This window comes from Parasteatoda tepidariorum, chromosome 4 (genome assembly GCF_043381705.1).
Source record: "Parasteatoda tepidariorum isolate YZ-2023 chromosome 4, CAS_Ptep_4.0, whole genome shotgun sequence".
Taxonomy (NCBI): domain Eukaryota; kingdom Metazoa; phylum Arthropoda; class Arachnida; order Araneae; family Theridiidae; genus Parasteatoda; species Parasteatoda tepidariorum.
Window position 1 is genome coordinate 8,681,478 of NC_092207.1, and position 19,312 is coordinate 8,700,789.

The 19,312-nt window shown below is 31.0% G+C and overlaps 1 protein-coding gene across 1 annotated transcript in view; it reads right to left on the reverse strand.

The window, feature by feature from the left end:
• Positions 1-19,312, reverse strand: part of LOC107454545 (neural cadherin) — a 500,390-nt gene that overhangs the window by 76,548 nt on the left and 404,530 nt on the right. Inside the window, exons 17-18 of the mRNA XM_071180540.1 lie at positions 9,010-9,174; positions 8,020-8,184 (exon numbers count right to left, since the gene is read on the reverse strand). Coding sequence (XP_071036641.1) covers positions 8,020-8,184; positions 9,010-9,174 — 330 coding nt within the window. The remainder of the gene's footprint in view (positions 1-8,019; positions 8,185-9,009; positions 9,175-19,312) is intronic.

The following is a 19,312-nucleotide window of genomic DNA, read 5'->3' on the forward strand; positions in this document are numbered from 1 at the left end:
ATATTGTTTAAAAAAATACCACTAACTTATGTTTAAAATGTTTTTGAGAAATTTAGTGATATTAAATATTGCTTTGTTGCCAAAGGGTAGGAATTGTCATTAATGTCGTTTTCTTCAGAGCAAAATTTGATGTTGCTTGCAGTGATGATGAGGGGTGGAAGATATAATGAAGTCAGTCCATGAATTATGCAACCGACATGCTGCCTGATTGAACAGCAGAGGCAGCGCATTCCCTAAAGGATTCTATTAACAACAACTCAACACGCGAGTAATATCAGTTGTACGTTCGTTTTCTCTCTCGATGAACTCAGAACTGAATTGACAATTAACTGTTTCTAGTTAATAGGTTCATTTCGATGATACAATGGTCACGAATCTCGTTCACTCATCAAATGTTTTATTTCGAAGCACTTCATTTAATGCTTACTAAGTAGCATCATAAAATTTAAATTTCGCTTTCTTCCAAAGGAAATATAGTTTAGTAAACAAATCACATGAAATTGATTTGGTTGAAAAAAATAGATAAATAAAAATACAATTAAGAAAAAAATTAAACCGGTAATTAATGTTGCCGTTCCATGGTGGGACACTTTCCTGTGAGCTGATTGGATAGTTATTCCTATAATAAACTGCCGATTTGATAGTTTCATTTAGACATATTATAAACTACCAATTCAAACTGAAGATATTTTTTTACATTAATCCCTTGACATACGAAGACGTCTGGGAGACGTCATTTGTTTCTTATGTCAAAACAATAATTGACGTGTCTCAGACGTCTTCAACACAGGGATGCCAGCTTGCTTCGGACAGCAAATATATATTTTAAAGTGGTAGTTTATCAATTGTGACTCTTGATTTAATAAATTCAATTTAGTAGATTTCTACCCATCACTGTTTCTAAATAATTCGTAGCCATATATATTTCACCACTTTATTGTAGTTATGTCATGCCAATAGTCAAATATTTGCAAAATTTAATTTGTAGTTATTTACTGTTTTTTTAAAATTATTTTGGAGTGAAATAAATAGTATTTCTAGACACATTACTTTCGTGTTTAGTGATATGTCAGGGGGTTAATTTGTTTAGTTTAAGAAACCCGGATCGCAATTGTTTTATTATATTTTTGTAATTAAAGAAAGACTAATAATTTTATTTCAATTCTTGAAAATCATTGAGGGACAATGATTTTCGCAAACGGGTCTGAGATTTTAAAGCCAATTTTAATTAGATTAATTCCAATTAAAAATTGGTTAATTACAGTACGTTTTTACACTGGATTCTAATAACGCTCGGCAATGCCGTTGTTAAGGAAAGTCCGCCATAGTATAAAATTCGGATTTATTACTTGGGTGGTATTATTTCAAAACTATTTAATAAAAGCTCTGTTATTATCTGAACGAACCGAACTGATAAGAATCCAACTTAAATTTAAAATCCATTAGATTTGCATCCAGAATAAGAAAGCGGTAAGCGAATTCTTCTAAGCAAGTGATTAATTTTTTCCCCACCCATTAGCAAAATGGGTGTTGTTTTGGGTTTGATGGCACCTTATTTGGACGTCATCACACTTTCCAACCGTGTTTAAGAGTAATAGTAAACAGTGCGCATGCGTCGTCATTGCATGCGTTGCTATGCCGACAGCTGCTGTTTAATAATTTTTTTAGAATTCTTTTTTTCACTTTTAATTTTGTTATACATTAAGTTGGTGAGTTTATTTGTGAGATCAGAGAGATCTCATAAATACATCTTGAGTTGTGAATAAAAGAGAACTTCATCATTTGAACGATTAAGAATCAGAAATTCTAAACTACAGTTCAAACTGGATCGTTTTCAAGACTAATTCTGGTGAATATCACAAATAAAGAGAGTAAAAAAAATTCGACAACAACCATTTTGTCAATGGATAACCGGCGATCACAATTTATTTTTTTTTTTTTTTTGCCANTGAAAAATATATTCTCTGAAAAGAATTTTTTTTTTTTTTGAATTGTCGAATTTTTGTCCTATTCAGCATTTATTCTTTTGTCAAGAAATCCCTTTTACTGAAAGAAATTGGGTCAAAATTATATTAATCCAAAAATTTTCATCTTTATGCCTTCAACTGGATGTGAAAAAAGGAAGAAAAAAAAGCAACGTGTGAAAGCTAATGTACACAAATTTACTAAATTATCACTTTATAACCTTCATACATTCAACGTTTCAAATATTACTATAGTTTGTATAATCGGCTTTGATGCGCATTTTATTAAACCAATGTTTCCCAAACATATGACTTTTGTGTACCCTTTCTAAATTTTTCACAACGCTGTGTACCACTAATAAAAAAATGAATGTATTTTTTACTATAAAAAAATTGCACAAAAGTTAAAAATCACAACTGGCCGTTGACACCACTAATTATTAACTGTTAACTCTGCAAAAAATAGCCAATAGAAAAATACGTAATCGTAAATTTTCATGCTTAGCTTTGTTTTTAAATAAAATTTTCTGAAGTTTTCGTTTGTTTCAAGATATTTCGTATAAGAACGCGTACCCCGCTAAACTGTTCCCGTACCCCTGGGGGTACGCGTACCACACTTTGGGAAACACTGTCTTAGACAAACGTCTTACGTGGAGCTGAAACGCACTTTAACCAGCTTTATTGTTTTCGAATTTCGTAAAGTTAATCTCAAAACATCCCCGTTTATTGTTAATATTTGCATAAATTCTCAAAAACACAAAAATGAGTGACGTATAAATTTCAAAGTTACTGAAATCTCACTTTTATCCACTCAACTCCTTAAATATTACAAAAATTTACATAAGTTTTGTCCAAAGTCTTATAAGACAAACGTTTTAGGTAGAATTGGAATGTTCTTTAACGAGCTTTCATGTCTTGTAGTTTTCTAAAGATATCTAAAAAACATTTACACTTTTTATTGTTACACTAAAACAGAGCTTTAATTTATTTCTGAGAATATTTTATTTCTCACGACGCTTGGGATTTGAATTGAAATCAATCGCGAAACATTTAAACTTCGATGGAGTGTTGTTAAATAACTCCATTTCTGCCAAAACAGCACTCTAACTCGGTGTATTCCATAAATAACGTATATAATATCAGTCCTCTTTTGTATTGCCCAGCTCCCCTAATCTTTCTTATCTCTTCCCTTCCTCTCAATTACCACTCTCTTAAGAATGAACGATACTTATTTGAAAACCGCGATTTAATTATCGCGGGTTTTCGCTTTCATAAACTTTTTTTTATAGAAGAGCTGCGAACCTGAGGAAGTAGAAACGGATACCCATTAAACTGTCTTTCCATTCTATTTTAAGGACGTAGAATGTCCCCGACGCAGTTTTACGATCCACGGACGAATCGGAATAAATTAAAATAAGTTTGTTTTGATGGGTCATTCCGCGAAGGGTGTTAAGACACAAATTATTAATTCATCTCCTATTGGGTGAGACATTATAACGAGTATTCGCTCACAAAACTTAGCGCTTAAGCGTTTTCTGCCGAAAAGATTATAATCTGCCGCCTGAATAGACTGTGCACTTGGTTTCAGAGAGGCTATCACATTCTTGTAAGGAATCTCTGTTCTTTCCGCCATCCAAAGACTTTATTTTAAAAGACCTCGTTTTAATAATCTCTTTGGCGTTACTTTGAAAATATCACTTTAGTAATTTTATTTTTGTTTGGTGTTTTAAATTTAATATATTTATGTTACTAAGGGTATTTGTTGCCTTCATAACTAGCTCAATTCACCTTTATTTCAAAACTAACTAAAAAAATTTTTTTTCGAAATTTCTATGCTTATTCTTTAGTTTCTTTGGGTGATTCCAATAAAGTATAGATTTACTGGTAACTGGGCTAACCATAGATCACAATCTAGATATAATGGATAAAACAAGAAAGACAAACCTAAACGTTAAACCGGCTAAAGTTTGGCATTACCTATCCTAATCAGCTAAATCCAAAAAATTCTCCAATGCTCCTACTTTTAGCCTGCTAAAACCAGGTCTAATCAATCCTAGTTAGTTAAATCCTGAAGGATCACTAACCTTTCCACCTGTAACAGGTAAAAACTGGGTCTAACCAATCCTGATTAGTCTAAGCTCGAAGCCAATATCTATAATGCACATTATTATCTTGGCAATGGTCTTTAATTCTAAAATTGCGTCAGTGTAAGGAGTCCTAATGTCGTAAGCAGTGTAAGGAGTCCTAATGTTGTACTACTAGCAACACTTGTAAGTACATTCAGCAACACTTGTAAGTACATTCAGCTATCCACGAATTAGCTATATTGTTGTTACCGTGAACGACCAAAACCAAGAGAATGTCGACTTTCACCGGTGAATGTCAACAATCATCTAATCGCTTTGTTGATTGTCCGAAATAGTTGTTATATTCGATTTGATATTAATTTATTCATTGATATTATGATATTTATTGGATATTTTAATATCTGCTGAGGATAAATTAAAAGAAACATCACTGTTAGGAGTACCGGTTATATGTCTGCCGGGCAGTGGCATTTGACTGTACCTAGTATATATTTGGGACATTTTCCAAAGCGACTATGTGATTGTCAACATAACATTCTCTCGTGGAATTTAACAACCACCAATTTTGGTCATCCACAGTAACATTGTTACTGCAAGACAGAGAATTGCAATAAATCAAGTTATGCTTCAAAATAAACAAAATGGCAAAAGTGGCACTTAAAAATGCGTATATTAAATGAGTAAAAAGACTATTTTTGTGTCCTTCAAGCGATTTAAAGACGGAAAGGAAGAAGTTTCTCGAAATTGCACAAATCCAATAACGTTGATTTGAGTGTAAAGTTTGAGGACAGCAGCTGCGCAAATTATGCCAAAAGTCTGTTGTTGCTAATGGCAATTACTTTATAGAGTCAAGAAGGAATTTTGTACATATTGTTTTCATTCTATTATGACATTTTCCGTAAGAACCTCGCTAAATAAATAAAAAATAATTGAATTGTTTTATCGTTAACAATTTCGGGTCCTATTAAAATTCGTAAAGTTCAAATTAAAGCTTTATTTCATTTTAAAAAGAAAAAAAGAAACGAAATCCAAATTATCTCAAAATACGGCAAAAAAATTCCCCACGATAACTACATATTAAATTCAGTTTTGTGACAAGCTGCGTTAAAAAAAAAAAGTCTTCTATGATATTAAGTTCATTTATAAGCCACGGCAAAAGTAAAAATTTCAAAAGCGCATGTTTATTCTTTTTCTCCCCCCTTCTAGGGTAAATATAAATCTTTTTTCCTTCCCTCTCCAAACAGGTTTTGATCATAAAATTTCAATCATAAAGAATGAACTTGCTTAAAATTCTACGTTGATTTTTCCCGACGTTAGCATTTCTTCTTCTGTGTCCCCTAACTTATTTTATATTCCGATTATATTATCTTCCCCTTTTTTTTCTCTGTCCAAAACCACTATTTTCCCTCTTTTAACATATTTCATTTTGACACTAAGCGGAGCTTCAAAAATCACTCCTTTTGTGCACATTCGATTAAGAAGTCTGTCTTGATCAGCATTTTTACCTTATTTTTATGCCATTTTTATACCCTTTTTTTCTTCTGCCGTACTGGAATTTAATCAGACCCCATTTTCCAAGAGATTTAGCCTTAACAGACCGCTGCGTCAAAATGTACTTTCAAAATGACTAATACTAAGTGTATTAAAGGCACTAAATGAAATTAGAACTTGTTTAACTTGAATTATTATTGAGTTGCTCAAAAAATTAGTTTTCTTCGGTGTTTATAATAGAGCTTCAACATAGCTTTCTGATATTAATCAGTAATCTTAATAAACGTAAAGCTGCTTTATAATAAACCATTATTAAAAAAAATAATAAAATAAACAGAAAACGAACAAAATTACGTTTAGCGATAAAGATGATAGTGTGGCAAACTAAAAGGAATCGTAGCCGAAGAATTTGAAGGTTATTTCAAAAATAAAACTTGCAGGCGATTCTAAATTACTTTGGCAATTTGCCAGATGTTCCTTTAAAACTTTAAAATGTAAAAAAAAATATTTCGCCGAAAGGCGATCACAGGTACCCATTAGCAAAATGGTTGTTGTGTAATTTTTTTTCTTGCTTCAACTCTAACCTTTGGGATGGTGTCAATCAGTTTGGGGCCCTCTTTATTTGTGATATTCACCTAAATTAGTATTGAAAATGATCCAATTGGAACTGTGGGACAGAATTTCTGATTCTTAATTAAAACAATAAGAACAAAAATATCGTTCAATTGATGAAATTCTCTTTTATTCACAACTCAAGGAGTATTTATGGTACCTCTCTGGTCCCATATCTCAAAAATAAACTCACCAACTTAATGCATAACGAAATTAAAAGTGAAAAAAAAAAGAATTCTAAAAACTATTATCTAACAACTGCGGTCGCCATAGCAACGCATGCAATGACGACGCATGCGCCCTGCTTACTATTACTCTTGAATACAGTTGAAAAGTGTCATGACGTCCAAATAAGATGCGCACGCAATCAAATCCAAAACAAGACCCATTTTTTCCAATGGGTAATAAATTTAAAGTAAAAATTTTTTTTAACCAAAAATATATACGGTTGATAATATTTATATATCAATCTCATTCAAAGTAATATAATTTAACGATAAATTTTTAGGAACGTTAAAGAACTTTGAAATGAATCCGCTCTGTCCTGCTCTGCGATACCCCTCCCTCAAGTACTCATTTAAGCACTTTCATCGATTCTTAACTCGAATGTTATTACTTTTGTCATTATTTCGATTCCTAAGTACTCTTAGAAGGAATGACGAAATTAGTTACAGATAGCACATGGAGAAGCATAGATAGCAGATTTGAGCAGTTAAAGCAAGATACTGAATATGTGTGTTTGTTCTCATTTCCTTACATGTATTACTTACATTCCTTACATATTTCTGTTATTACTGATGTTTTATCCTGATTTTATTGCAAAAATGATAGTACATAGATAATAAAATAAATCGTCTATTTTAAGCTGTTAATAAGAAAGGTTTTAAGTGATTATTTCAAAAAAATAAAAAATAAAAAAATTAATTTTATTGAATCCAGAAAAAGATAGAAAGATGAAATTCCTTTTCTTTCAGTTGATTGCAAGCAGTTGGTTTGTGATTTAATTTATTGTAAGCTATGATTAAAAATAATCTCTTTGGTTTATTTCATAGCAAAAAACAATAGTTTGTTGACTACTTAAAATAATTCTACGTTTCTGGTCGAATTATAGGTAGGAGACTAATTAAAACTTAGTTGGTTTATCACATAAAATTGATAGTTATGTGATTTTCTAAAGTGAAACCCTACTTTTAGTTTTTTACGTTAAATAAAAGTTCGGCTTATATTTTTATTTTAAGTCGACCTTAAGTAAATGATGGCTATAAGAGTAATGAGAAAAATCTTCACTTTTTGTTGCTTACAAAAATATAGTCGACTAAATAACGATCAAAAGTCGGGTGGTTTTTGGTTGTTTACAAAAATATGATAGTCAGGTGACCAATTAAAATGATACTGTTATTTTTGATTGAATTTATTAATATTTCTCTCTATTTTTGGTTCCTTAAAAAGAATGATTTTAAAAAAATCCTCACTTTTAGTTGATTACCAAAAATATAGTCGGGTGATTTTTGGTTGATTATAAAAAATATAGTCTGGTGATTAAGAATCAAAAGTCTGGTGATTTTTGGTAGGTTGAAAGAAATGATTGTCAAGTAACTAATTAAAATGTTTTGATTATTTACAAAAAATAATAATTGATACCTCTCTTGGCATTTGGTCATTAAAAACGATGACTGTCATGTGACCATCAATCAAATTGAAACTTTCTTATTACTCACAAAAAATGAAAGATGGATAACCATTTGAAAAAAAAATCTATTCCTTTATGTGAATTAAACAAAAATTAGTTGAATTACTGATTGAAAAAAATGCGATAAGAAGAAATATGGATGAGTTGTTCCATGTAAATGTTTGTCTTACTACACCTTGAGCACACTCTTGGGTATTCCCTCTGCGTCTTCTTCGAGGATGGTCGTTATATAGGAGGGCTGTTCGAACTTTGGTGGAAGATCGTTGATGTCTTTGATCCTCACCACTACGAGTGTGCTGGATTCTCTCAATGTGTCAGACGCGACCAGCGTCAGGTTGTACTGTTTCGTTCAGAGACAGAAAGAAAAAGAAACAAAAATCACATGCACGACATGCAAAAAGAAAAAAAAAAGGCTACAGGAAAAAAAAACAACAACTGAAATAATAATTTAGAATGCAACATGCAATCTCTTTCATCATTGAGATGAAGTATGTCCAGGGTTCTCTTCCATTATGTTGAACTTTTGATAGATCTGTTAAATCAGTGATCTCCAAACTGTCGATCGCGAGCTACTAGTAGCTTAAGGGGACTTTAAATACATATAAGCTAAATAATGACTAAAATATACGAACAATATGGGCCACAGATATCTAGAGTATATTTATTTTAAACAGGAATATAGTTTGTTTCTAAATCTTTTACTTAAAATTGATATTAAGAATTGTGAACTATTTCTTGTATATATCGTAGGCTAACTAAAAAATTCGCTTCTTTGCAAATGTGGCCATCATTTTACAATGCCCTAGACTAATTGGAAACTCTACACTATTATCAATCCATCCGGATATTGTTATGCTTAATACAATCATCCCAATATGCCCTTAGGCTAGGTGGCATAAATTATTGTAGTGTTACTGAAAATGGAATGAAAAAGCAGTGTTAAATGTAAAAATTATTGTATGTATAGTTATATATTCAATTCGATCAATTTTTTGATTTGTTAAACATCCTTATAACACGAGACAGGACCCCGTAACAGACATCATCTCAATGATCTAAACAAATAAATAAGAGGAAAAACAAAATTAAGTGGGCGTGTCCAGGCAGGCAGCATTCCAACTGAAAAGGAAAGGTATGTAGGTAAAACAACAACAATGGAATGGACCTGTAGGACACGCTTGGGCAGGTTCCTGTCGTCCTCCTCCGTGATCTGTGTCTCGTAGGTGGGTCTGTCGAACATCGGAGGGTTGTCGTTGACATCCTTGATGTGTATCACCACTGTCGTGTGGTTCTCGTTCAAGTTGTCCGAAGCTACTAATCGCAGTTTGTACTGTAAACACACACATATTTCACCATTATACACCCACACATTAACTGCCAAATGGTAACATGACATACCAATTACCTTTGCTAATATATACCATACTTACCGTTTCATCTATAATAATAAAGGATGTTAATACACTTTTACAATCATGTGCAATTATTGAACTTTAATTTTTTTTATTGCAACTTAAATATTAAATTGCAACAATACAATTTAATTATATTATTAATATTACAATTTAAAATAATATCAAAATTGTCCCTGTTTCAATGGCATATAATTAAACGCTAAATGAGTACGAGTAAAACGTAGCAGTATAAGTAAATCTAAGAATTTATAGTAATTATACAAGTAGTTGATCTTGCCTCCTTAGGGTGTGGGGATTTAAAATCTGAACTGAGTTTTGCTCCTTAAGACACATATTTTGTTAAATGAAATTTTTAGCTAATTTTTGTCCTAATGCACAAGTTTAAAATCGTTATATATATAATTGGTCCACATAAATATTGTGACAAACTTCTAGGGGAGTTTTGGTACATCATCAGGATTAAACCGCATAGGAACCCATGCTCGGAAGGCGGTTAGGGGTACTTCCCTACTATGAACTGTTCATAGGAACACGACGAAACAATTCATCATAAAGAAGAGCCCCTAGCAGCATATAACCCTTTCGGGCATGCGTTCCTATGCAATTTTAATTCTGGTGGTGTGCTTGAATGAACTCCCCTACAAGTTTGTCGCAACATGTACTCGACTCTCTACTATACATAACGTTTTTAGACTTGTACATTTGGACCAAAAATTTACTGAAAATGTCATTAAAAAACGTAGCTTGGCGAGAGAAGTTGATTGCAGATTAGAAATCAGCGATACGAAAGTATTTAAGATCTGTTAAAAATCTCATGCCACAAAAGAAAATATTGTTTCCCAGTGTTATAAACATTAATTTGCCTTAATATAGTTTACTATATACTCAAGGAAGCACCTGTGTGTATTATTTGAATGAAATTTAAATCAGTTAAAAAATGTGTAAATGAATAATTGGATGTTAGGGACATACGAGAGAGATATTCTAGTTCACAAATGTTCTATTTTGTTTTGTTTATGGACAGAATTTTAAATTAGACTTTTCAGATCTTGATACTCAACACCTCTTATCATATTTCGTTGGGTAGATCTTTCGATAAGGAGAGTAGGGATATATAGATTAGGATTTCGATTTTAAATAATATTTTATTTCGTTTTTTTGCTTAAAAAAATCTTCAGGAAAAATGTTTATTTTTCTTCCTTAATTTAGGTTTTTCATGAGTATTACAAAAATATTTTACACAACAAAATTACAAGCAGCTGAAAAGTGCAAAATGCATATTGTTTTTTTTAACATTATGTATTATAGAAATTGAATCTAAATCAATGCCAACAATGCATAATGTAAAAATTTGACAGAATGTTTTGGAGTTTGAACGAAATATACAATACATAAAAAAATAAGTATGAAACAATACAAAATAAAGATAGCTAAAAATGTTAACTGTATGCATCAGTTATATTGAATAAGTTATAAGAACACTTCATGAAATACATTAATGACATTTATAAATCTAAATACATTTGCAATTGTTAAAATAAATTAATTTGTCATTTTCTTAAAATTAAAAATAATAATTTTCAAAAAATCATGCTTGAGACTGAAAAATTTGAAATCGCGTGCAAAATTATTTGAAAAATGCGTATCAGAAACGAATGCAAGACCAAAAACACAAAACTGAAAAAGATATACGATGCGGAATTTAAAATTGTAGAATTTTTATAAATTTTTTCCTACTTCCCTTTCTTAATCGAAGGTGCTGAATACCAATGTATGTAAAAAAATATGCAAAAAATACATTTTTACAACTTTTAAATTATAGTTAATCTTCAATACTTTTCATATTTTAATCAAGCTCTTGGGTACACGAAGATTTTCACACAATAGGTGAAGATACGTTGCTCAAGATCAAGATATAAACAAGATCAAGAATTTTTGAATTTATTTTTTCCCTTTTATCTACTTTTTAAAAAAAAAGAAAAACGTAGATAAAAGGTAGAAAAAACTCTTTGAATTTATTTCATGCAAACAAAAACAACTCAAACTTGATTTTTTTCATACCCACATTTGAAATATCTTTTTTTTTTCTATTTAAATTTGACGTAAATGCTCATATTGATGATTATTTTAATAAAATATTTTCAACTTATAAGTAATATAAAAATTTTCATATAATGTGAAAATTACATGAAATATATTATTGTAATGGTTTTATATCATAATCATATAATATAAAAATTCTAAAATAGAGAACCGAATAACGTCATCACGTGTTTAGAATTTATAGCATAATGGGATACTTGCGCTTCAAGAAGAAGAAGACTTCCCATACCCACACATGCGACCGATGACGTCGCCACCAGCTAATCTTTATCAGTAAAATGACGTATTAAAATTGAGCTGGGTTTCTTTACATAAGTTAGAATGTTAATTAACGATAAGTTAATTAAATATGGAGCCGTATCGCACTTCGAACTCCTTGAAATATAATTCTTTCTCGTCTACTTGATTTACTTAACTTAAATTTATTATTTGTTTATGTATTTTATTGTAACCGAGATATATTTTTGTTTTGAGTACCTGGTAACTTCGATGCATAATTAGCTTGTTTGTGTTAGACATGGCTTCGTGCCATTCATTGTGCTAAGTCTCTGTGTAAATATTTAGCGAAAGAATTTATTATTTTGAGAATTTAATCTAGCCAATTTTGTAGTTTTTACTTTATATAAAAGGTCCCACCTTCAAACTAAAGCCCATTCTCAATCGCATAGTTTAAATACGAAAAGGAAAAATGCTGTTGAAAATGAATTGGAGATATTTTTTGTTTCTTTTTAGCATATGCGTTTTGTATGCATAAAACCATGTACATAGCAAACCCAATTTCCTTAAACTCTTAAGGGAGAACGAATAAAATCTATTTAAATTTTAAGTAGCATCTGAAATAAAGCAATGCATTAATTTTAAGCAAAAGTTTTTTTTAAAAAAATAAATGCGTCACGTATTAATAAAAGAGAGAAAAATCGAGTACCGGTCCCCGATCTAATTAAAAAGTCTTTAAAGTAACAGTCTTCTAGAACTAATCATTAAAGTAACAGTCAGGTGGTATTATACTAGCATAAAAATAAATTTGACATAAATTCTTTGGCAAGTTATAGAATAAAACGTGTTATAAATTCAGAGATTTTGCTTTAATTATCTTCGCGTATTGAAGCTAATTAAGAAAATAGATTTTGTTGTCAGAAGTATTAAAAAAAAGACCTTTTTAAATATACGGAAAGACGGTAATAATTACGTTTTTTTGTAATAACTAAGAAACTTTAAATAGCTCATCAAAATTTCCATTAAAAATTTGATTTGAAATAATCAAATTTTCTAGTCTTTTCGCCGTCATGGATAAATTGCAAAAATTAAGAACAAGTTTCTTTGAATACTTATTTGAATTAAATTAATTATTTTTTGACACTTTTTTTAAACTATATAAATTAGTTTTCATGCGTGATTCCAATGAAATTTGACTTTTATAAATACGACTTTTTTAATAAGGTAAATATTTTTCTTGTTATTAAAATCTAAAAGCAGAAAAAGAAAATGACAGAATTGATAGGTTTAAATTATCGCTGCATCTATTCAGTTAAGACGACTTAAACCTCGTTAGAGCTAGAGGCAACATTTGGTACGATTTCATCATTTAAAAAAATAATATTTTAAGGTTATTTCTTCAATTTGTATGGCCTTTAAAAAGCGGTTTTATATATAAAAATATAATTGTATTTGGTCGGAGTTTTTACAGTGAAAAATCATAAGATAAGTAAGAAATTCTATTCCAGTAACTTTTTGGACAATTTTATGGCAAATAAATATCTTGATAGAGTCTAGTGAATTTTTTTGATTAAAATGTGAAAAAATACTCCATAAAAATATTCTATACATTAAGCAAAAATTGCAAAATATTTAAATTTACTGTTTTTGTATATAATTTTTAAAAAATGACTAAAAAAATTATTTGAAATTGGTTTTCAAAAAAAAAAAAGTATCGTATTTATAAGTTTATTTTCCTTTAAGCTACAGATTCCTAAGTAAAAATAGCCTTTTCTGCCTTTCTTAAGGTCTGGTTTCTTAGGACAAGCGCCTTACCTGGGCGTTAGCGGGACGTCAACGTCCCGCTGACGCCAACAAAATACTGGTTTGTTAGCTCAAGGCCTGGTTTCTTAGAACTAGCACCTTATCTGGGCGTCAGCGGGAAGTTGACGTAGAGCTGACGCCAAAAAAATTCTTTTTTGCTAGCTCAGCTTGAGCAGTCGGTTCAACGCAGACATTATCTCTCATTGCGCATGCGTTAATAACGTAAACAAATATTTATTTTGAATTTGTATTGATTTTGTTTTTGTCGACCAGTGTTTTAGAGAACAAATAATGACTTTGTTCAAGAAAAAACACATTATAGCTGAGCTAAATGAAGAGTGCTATGTTTAATGAAGAAGCTATGTTTAATGTCAAAATCTTGGCTGATTTCAATGTGCTGTTGGATGTTGTCCGCCATTGCTTCTGTGGTTAACGTCACGTTGTAATCCAACTGCAGTTGAGTTGGACGGCAATTGTAGTTCAAGATGAGCGTTCGATGACGTGCACTATCAAACTCATAAATATACCAATCAGAGGTTAGCGCTGATTTCCAGCTGACGGCGTCCTGTCCTAAGAAACCAGGCCTTTAGAAGTTCGGGAGAATTATATATGATGGGTAATAAAGATAAGCTTAATTCAGCTCGAGACGGGATCTGACATGTTTGGGCTCATTATAAGCAAGAGGTTTTCGCGTTCGAGCTCTCAGCAAAGTGCGCATGCGCTTTCTTACTTTATCTAGCAAACAAATATAGTAAATCTGTTTAGTTAAGTTCTTAAAAAATGCGAAAAAAAAATGTTAAAAATAAAAGTATAAAATCCGATAATTCTAGAGATAAAGCAAACAAAGTAACAAAGCAAAAGTTAAACGTTTCATTAAGTGGACGGAACATTCATTCGTTCTCTTGACTAACCGCTTAGAGCTATATATTTCAAAGAAACATTTTTTCGTCTGACTTCGCTACAAAAAAAGTTGAACGTCTAAAATTCGATTTCTCAGGAACTATTCGACCGATTTATTTCAAATTTTATATTATTCCTTTTAAAGATTTATACACACAATTATAAAATTTGTTTATCAAAAGATAATCCCATGCAATAAATAACTTTCAGTAAATATTTATCATTTTTTTAAAATTTTATTTAATAATGGTCATGTTTTACATCTCGCTGTAGTTCTCCCCCCTCCTCCCCAATAGTTTGAGGGCCAGAAAAATCCAATTTCATCCAAAAAATGCACGTTCATTCAGAGAAATTACGTTTACAAAAACGTAATTTCTTTAAATTTAAGTAAGACACAATTAGTCTAACTTAAAATATCGTCTGCTTTAATTAACGCTAATTACGCTCTGTACACATTTTATTTGCATCATTATTTATGAAGTTAATAAAGTGTTTAGATTATCAAGTCGAATCGGCAAGGAAAAATAGATTTGAAAATGAAAAACGCTGAAAATACCAGTAATAAGACTAAACAAAATGAAGTTAAGTACTTGCAGCCTAATGGAAAAACTATATATATAGTTTATATAGATTATATAATCACTAGAAGTCGAAGATTTTTTATTCATTTCTTTGTTCTGAATGATTACGATTTCGTTTTTTGGAGCTAACAGTAAATTTCGCTTTTAGTTCTCAATTGTTTCCAGAGTTACTCAGGGCCTGATTATCGCCTAGGCCCAATAGGCATGGGCCTAGGGGCCTCAAAAATTAGTAAAAAGTCTAATAAAAGGCGGACTAGCTTTGTGTTGGTTTAAGTGCTAAATAAAAAATAATTACCGCTTACAATGGATGGGTGATCGTGTAAAACTAAGGGTGGTGGCGCTAGTGGTAAAATTGCTCTTTCAAGACTTCCGGGTTACTGCTTCCGATATATTTTTACGCCGCAGATTGAAAAAACGCGCCACCATATTATTGCATCATATCTTTTGCAGTATTTCACATGTACCGAGTTCTTTCTTTCAGCCTTTAAGCTTCAGCATTAGCATATTAATATTATAATCATTAGAATATTTTCTAATTAGTCTAACTTAAAAAGATATTTTTGGCGACATTTTATTCAAATGTAGCCAAATAAGGGATAAAATACAAAACATGGCAAACCTTAAGAATTATTCACAATGAGATATTAACTTTCCAAAATTTTTTTTGGCCTTACGACCTCTGAGAATCAATACATTTCTGAAAGCTCTTATGAATGGTACAATTATGTTTAGATTTGAGCCCAAATTACAATAACAAAACTGCATAGAATATTAGGCTTGTTCTCACAACGCTTCGTAGTCATAACATAAGCGGAGGGATACACCGGAAATTTTCTAAATTTCTTCCGGTTTAAGGACGCTTGTTATTGTTTACATTAGACTACCCATCCATAAGAAATAATTCAGCTAATCAGTGACTTTTAGCAAAAATCACTGATTTCAATAGTTTGCGGTCACTAAACTATTTTTATTTTGACATAACGTTGTTTTATATTTTGTTTTAAGTTATAGATACCGTAAACGTTGTCTTAGAAAAATCATCTCCAGTTGTCTGCTTTTAAAATTTCTTAGAATGTTTCTCTTGAATCTTGCAGTTTAATAGATTCTTTTTTATTGTTAGGACTACTCTTCAGTAATTTAATTTCAAAATATTTTGTTAGGGGGCCTGGAAAATTTCGTGGCCCTTCAGTCTTGAAACGATCCCGTGTCAAAATCGTCCCGATAACTTTACATTCATCGCGCACGCGTGTCTATGACACTTAATAGAGTAAATAAACGCAGTCGAAATCAATCATCTGCAACGTTTCCTTTCTGTGTGTAAAACGTTTCGAACATCTTTCAGCATAATCCGGAAAACGTTTCAACACTACTTGTATTCTCAAATAGGTGGATCTCTACACAAGAGTGTCGAACTAAATCAACTAAGGTAGAGAACGAAACTTGTTTCATGTGATTTGTTTAAGGAATGTGCGCTGCGGTGGCTTTTATTGTTCGAATAAATGAATTCCTGAAAACCTAGTGGTTAAAACGCGAGTAATTGAGAACAGATAGTTTGTTCATTCACTTAATAATGAAACAGTTCATTAGTTTAAGGCGATAGTTTTTGAATTGTAACGACTGGAATTGAAATGCATATCCCACCTAAAACTGTGAAATAGTAATATCCCGAATTCCCTTCTCCAGAATTTGCATTTACGGGAGAGAAAGCATTCCTGAGAAATTTCTCATAAAGCCTCTTCTCTCCAAGTTATGCTGTCGAAGGGGACGAGGCAGAAAGTTATGCCCGCCATTATATTAATGGCGGCACTACAATAAGACGCTCTTCTAGTGCTTCTTTAGAAATGCAAAGAAGCCACAATTTGGCGACAGAATTTTAGATCAGTTCACAAGTTCTATTCCCCACACAGTGAGATAGGGTAGATGAAAAGAAGAAATTTAAGTGATTCACTCACACTGCTGTATCTATTTGAGGATTGTACTGCATTCAATGCTTACAAATTTAATTAATCGCCAAATAGGTTTTCAGCAACTTTTTTGGCGCTGAAAGTTATAATTCATTTGTTAATTTCAACTAAATGTAAATGGATTTAAAATATAAATTTGAAAGTTTAAATTATATAATTTTGTCATTACAAAATTTTTAATCAAGAAATACATTTTCAACAACTTTTTTTGTCCCTGAAATTTATAATTTATTTGTTAGTTTCAATTAAATAATGTAAATGGACTCAAAATATAGTTTTAAAAGCTTACATTATATAATTTTGGGTTAAAATTACATTTACATAAAAAATCTAATATATGTAATTCTCTTACGTGGCTCCCAAATGTTGGCTGTATTTCTTTTCCGCCAGTGGCAACGTTTGCTTTGTTTTGTTTACGTTACTATTTCTCTTACACGGCGAATCGACCCATGATTGCCGCAAAAAATGTCATATGCCAAATCTAGCTGAGGTGGCTCAACATATAGCGCTTTTAAAAACGGAAACTGAAATAACTAGTGAGCATCAGCTGCAGCAACCTCATACTATTAAGTTAGGCAGAAGTGAGTAGTCTTTGTCGATAGATCTCTATTTTAGTATTTTGTCGAAAGTATAGTTTAACGAATTACATGTCATTTATTTGAATTCAAAATTATTTTAATGACTTAGTATTTACTAAAAAGATGTAATTTTTTTAAAAAAAAAGTTTGAATGATTGTTTTGAATTCTTAGAATTTTGTGCATTTGCAATGCACCTAAGTTAGTAGCGAGCGAATCGAGCTGGTTTGCGAAGCAAACCATAAAAGATTGCGAAGTTTTCGGGGGTTGGCGAGCGTTAGCGAGCAGGGGGCGCAGCCCACTAGTAAATAGTAAAATAGTTAGAATAAAAAAAAGCCTCAAAAATTCGTGAAAGAAAACTTGTACATTCTATGATAAGGCGATTTGTAGCAATAATTTTTTTTTAAAAATAAATATATTTTAATATTTCCTGATTTAAAACTTCATATGCTCCCAAAGTATACAAAAATAGAGTGACAGTCGAAATGTTTCAAGCGTATCAAAAATAGCTCATTTTCAAGACTTGACAGAAGCGGAAGTAACGAAACAAAAATTGTCTGTCAAGTCTTGAAAACGGGAGCCTATTTTTGATGCGCTTGAAACACGTCGACTGTCATTCAATTTTTGTATACTTTGGAAGTACATGAAGTTTTCAATTAGGAAATATCTTACTGATTCAGTTTCTTGGGATTGTTTAATTTAAATGTCAATATTGTTTTTGTTTGTAAAAAGTTAATTTTTTTCTTTCATTTTCTTAATATCCTTAAAAATGGAGGAAAAAAATCTACTAGATTTCTTAAACTCATTATTATAAATTTTTATGGTGTAATTCAAGACATTCTATTAAAATATATCGAATAAAAAAAAATTCAAAAATAAATAGCTTATCAAAACAGCTTGCTCTTTAAAAAAAATAGATTTATACTTAATTTCTCCTATAAAAAATTTTGATCACTTAGTTTTACCAAAATTGCAGTTTGAAAGAAAAACCAGCAATAAAATAAAACCGTACTTGCGTAATTTATTCCGTAATTTTTCGATCGTTCACTAAAATGTGTTGATACGTTTTTTTCCCCTCACTTACTTAAATATGCGAAAGACGTGCTTTTGACTAAAAAGTTCCATTTTTCTTCTGAGTTAGAATGAGATCTGAATACTTAATGACCCGCATATAAATTATCTGGATCAACTAACTTCTGGTGTTTTATACTGTTTGATAAATACATCTACAAATATCTCACTAATCACTCTAAAATTTCAATGATCTTAAATTAAAAATATTGTGAAATATTTTACTTATCTTAAATTTTTTTTAACAGTATTGTTTATTCTAACGTAATCTGACTCTTTAATCATAAACCAATGATTGAAAACCAATTAAATATCACAGCCATTATAAATTAATCTATACTAGGAGGCTCCGCCCCCTGCTCGCCAACCCCCGAGAATTGCTACGCAATCCCATGTGGTTCACGCTGTGAACCATGGCTCGCTGCGCTCGCTCGCCAATGAACACAATGTTCTAGCACAAAGACATAGTATCTTATCATCAAAGACGTAGTATTTTATCATCAAAGACATAGTATTGTACTTATGTAGAAGAATTCTATCAATGTTCTTATTGACTTTTAAAAAAGTATATTAGCTATTTAGATTGTACATGGTGAAAAAAATCAAAACATTAGCTAAATAAGAAACATATTAGCAAAATAAATTATCAAATATTGCTTCACTAATATTCTGCATTTTAAAGCGTGAAAATTCAATGCATTTAAACGCGAAATATAAAAAAATTCAATGCATTCAATACAAACACTTAAACGTTTTTTAGACGTTTAGGTAGCTCCCAGTAGAAAAATATCAATTCAACAGCGGCCTTTTAAAGCATTCTCACTTCAATTAATTAATTA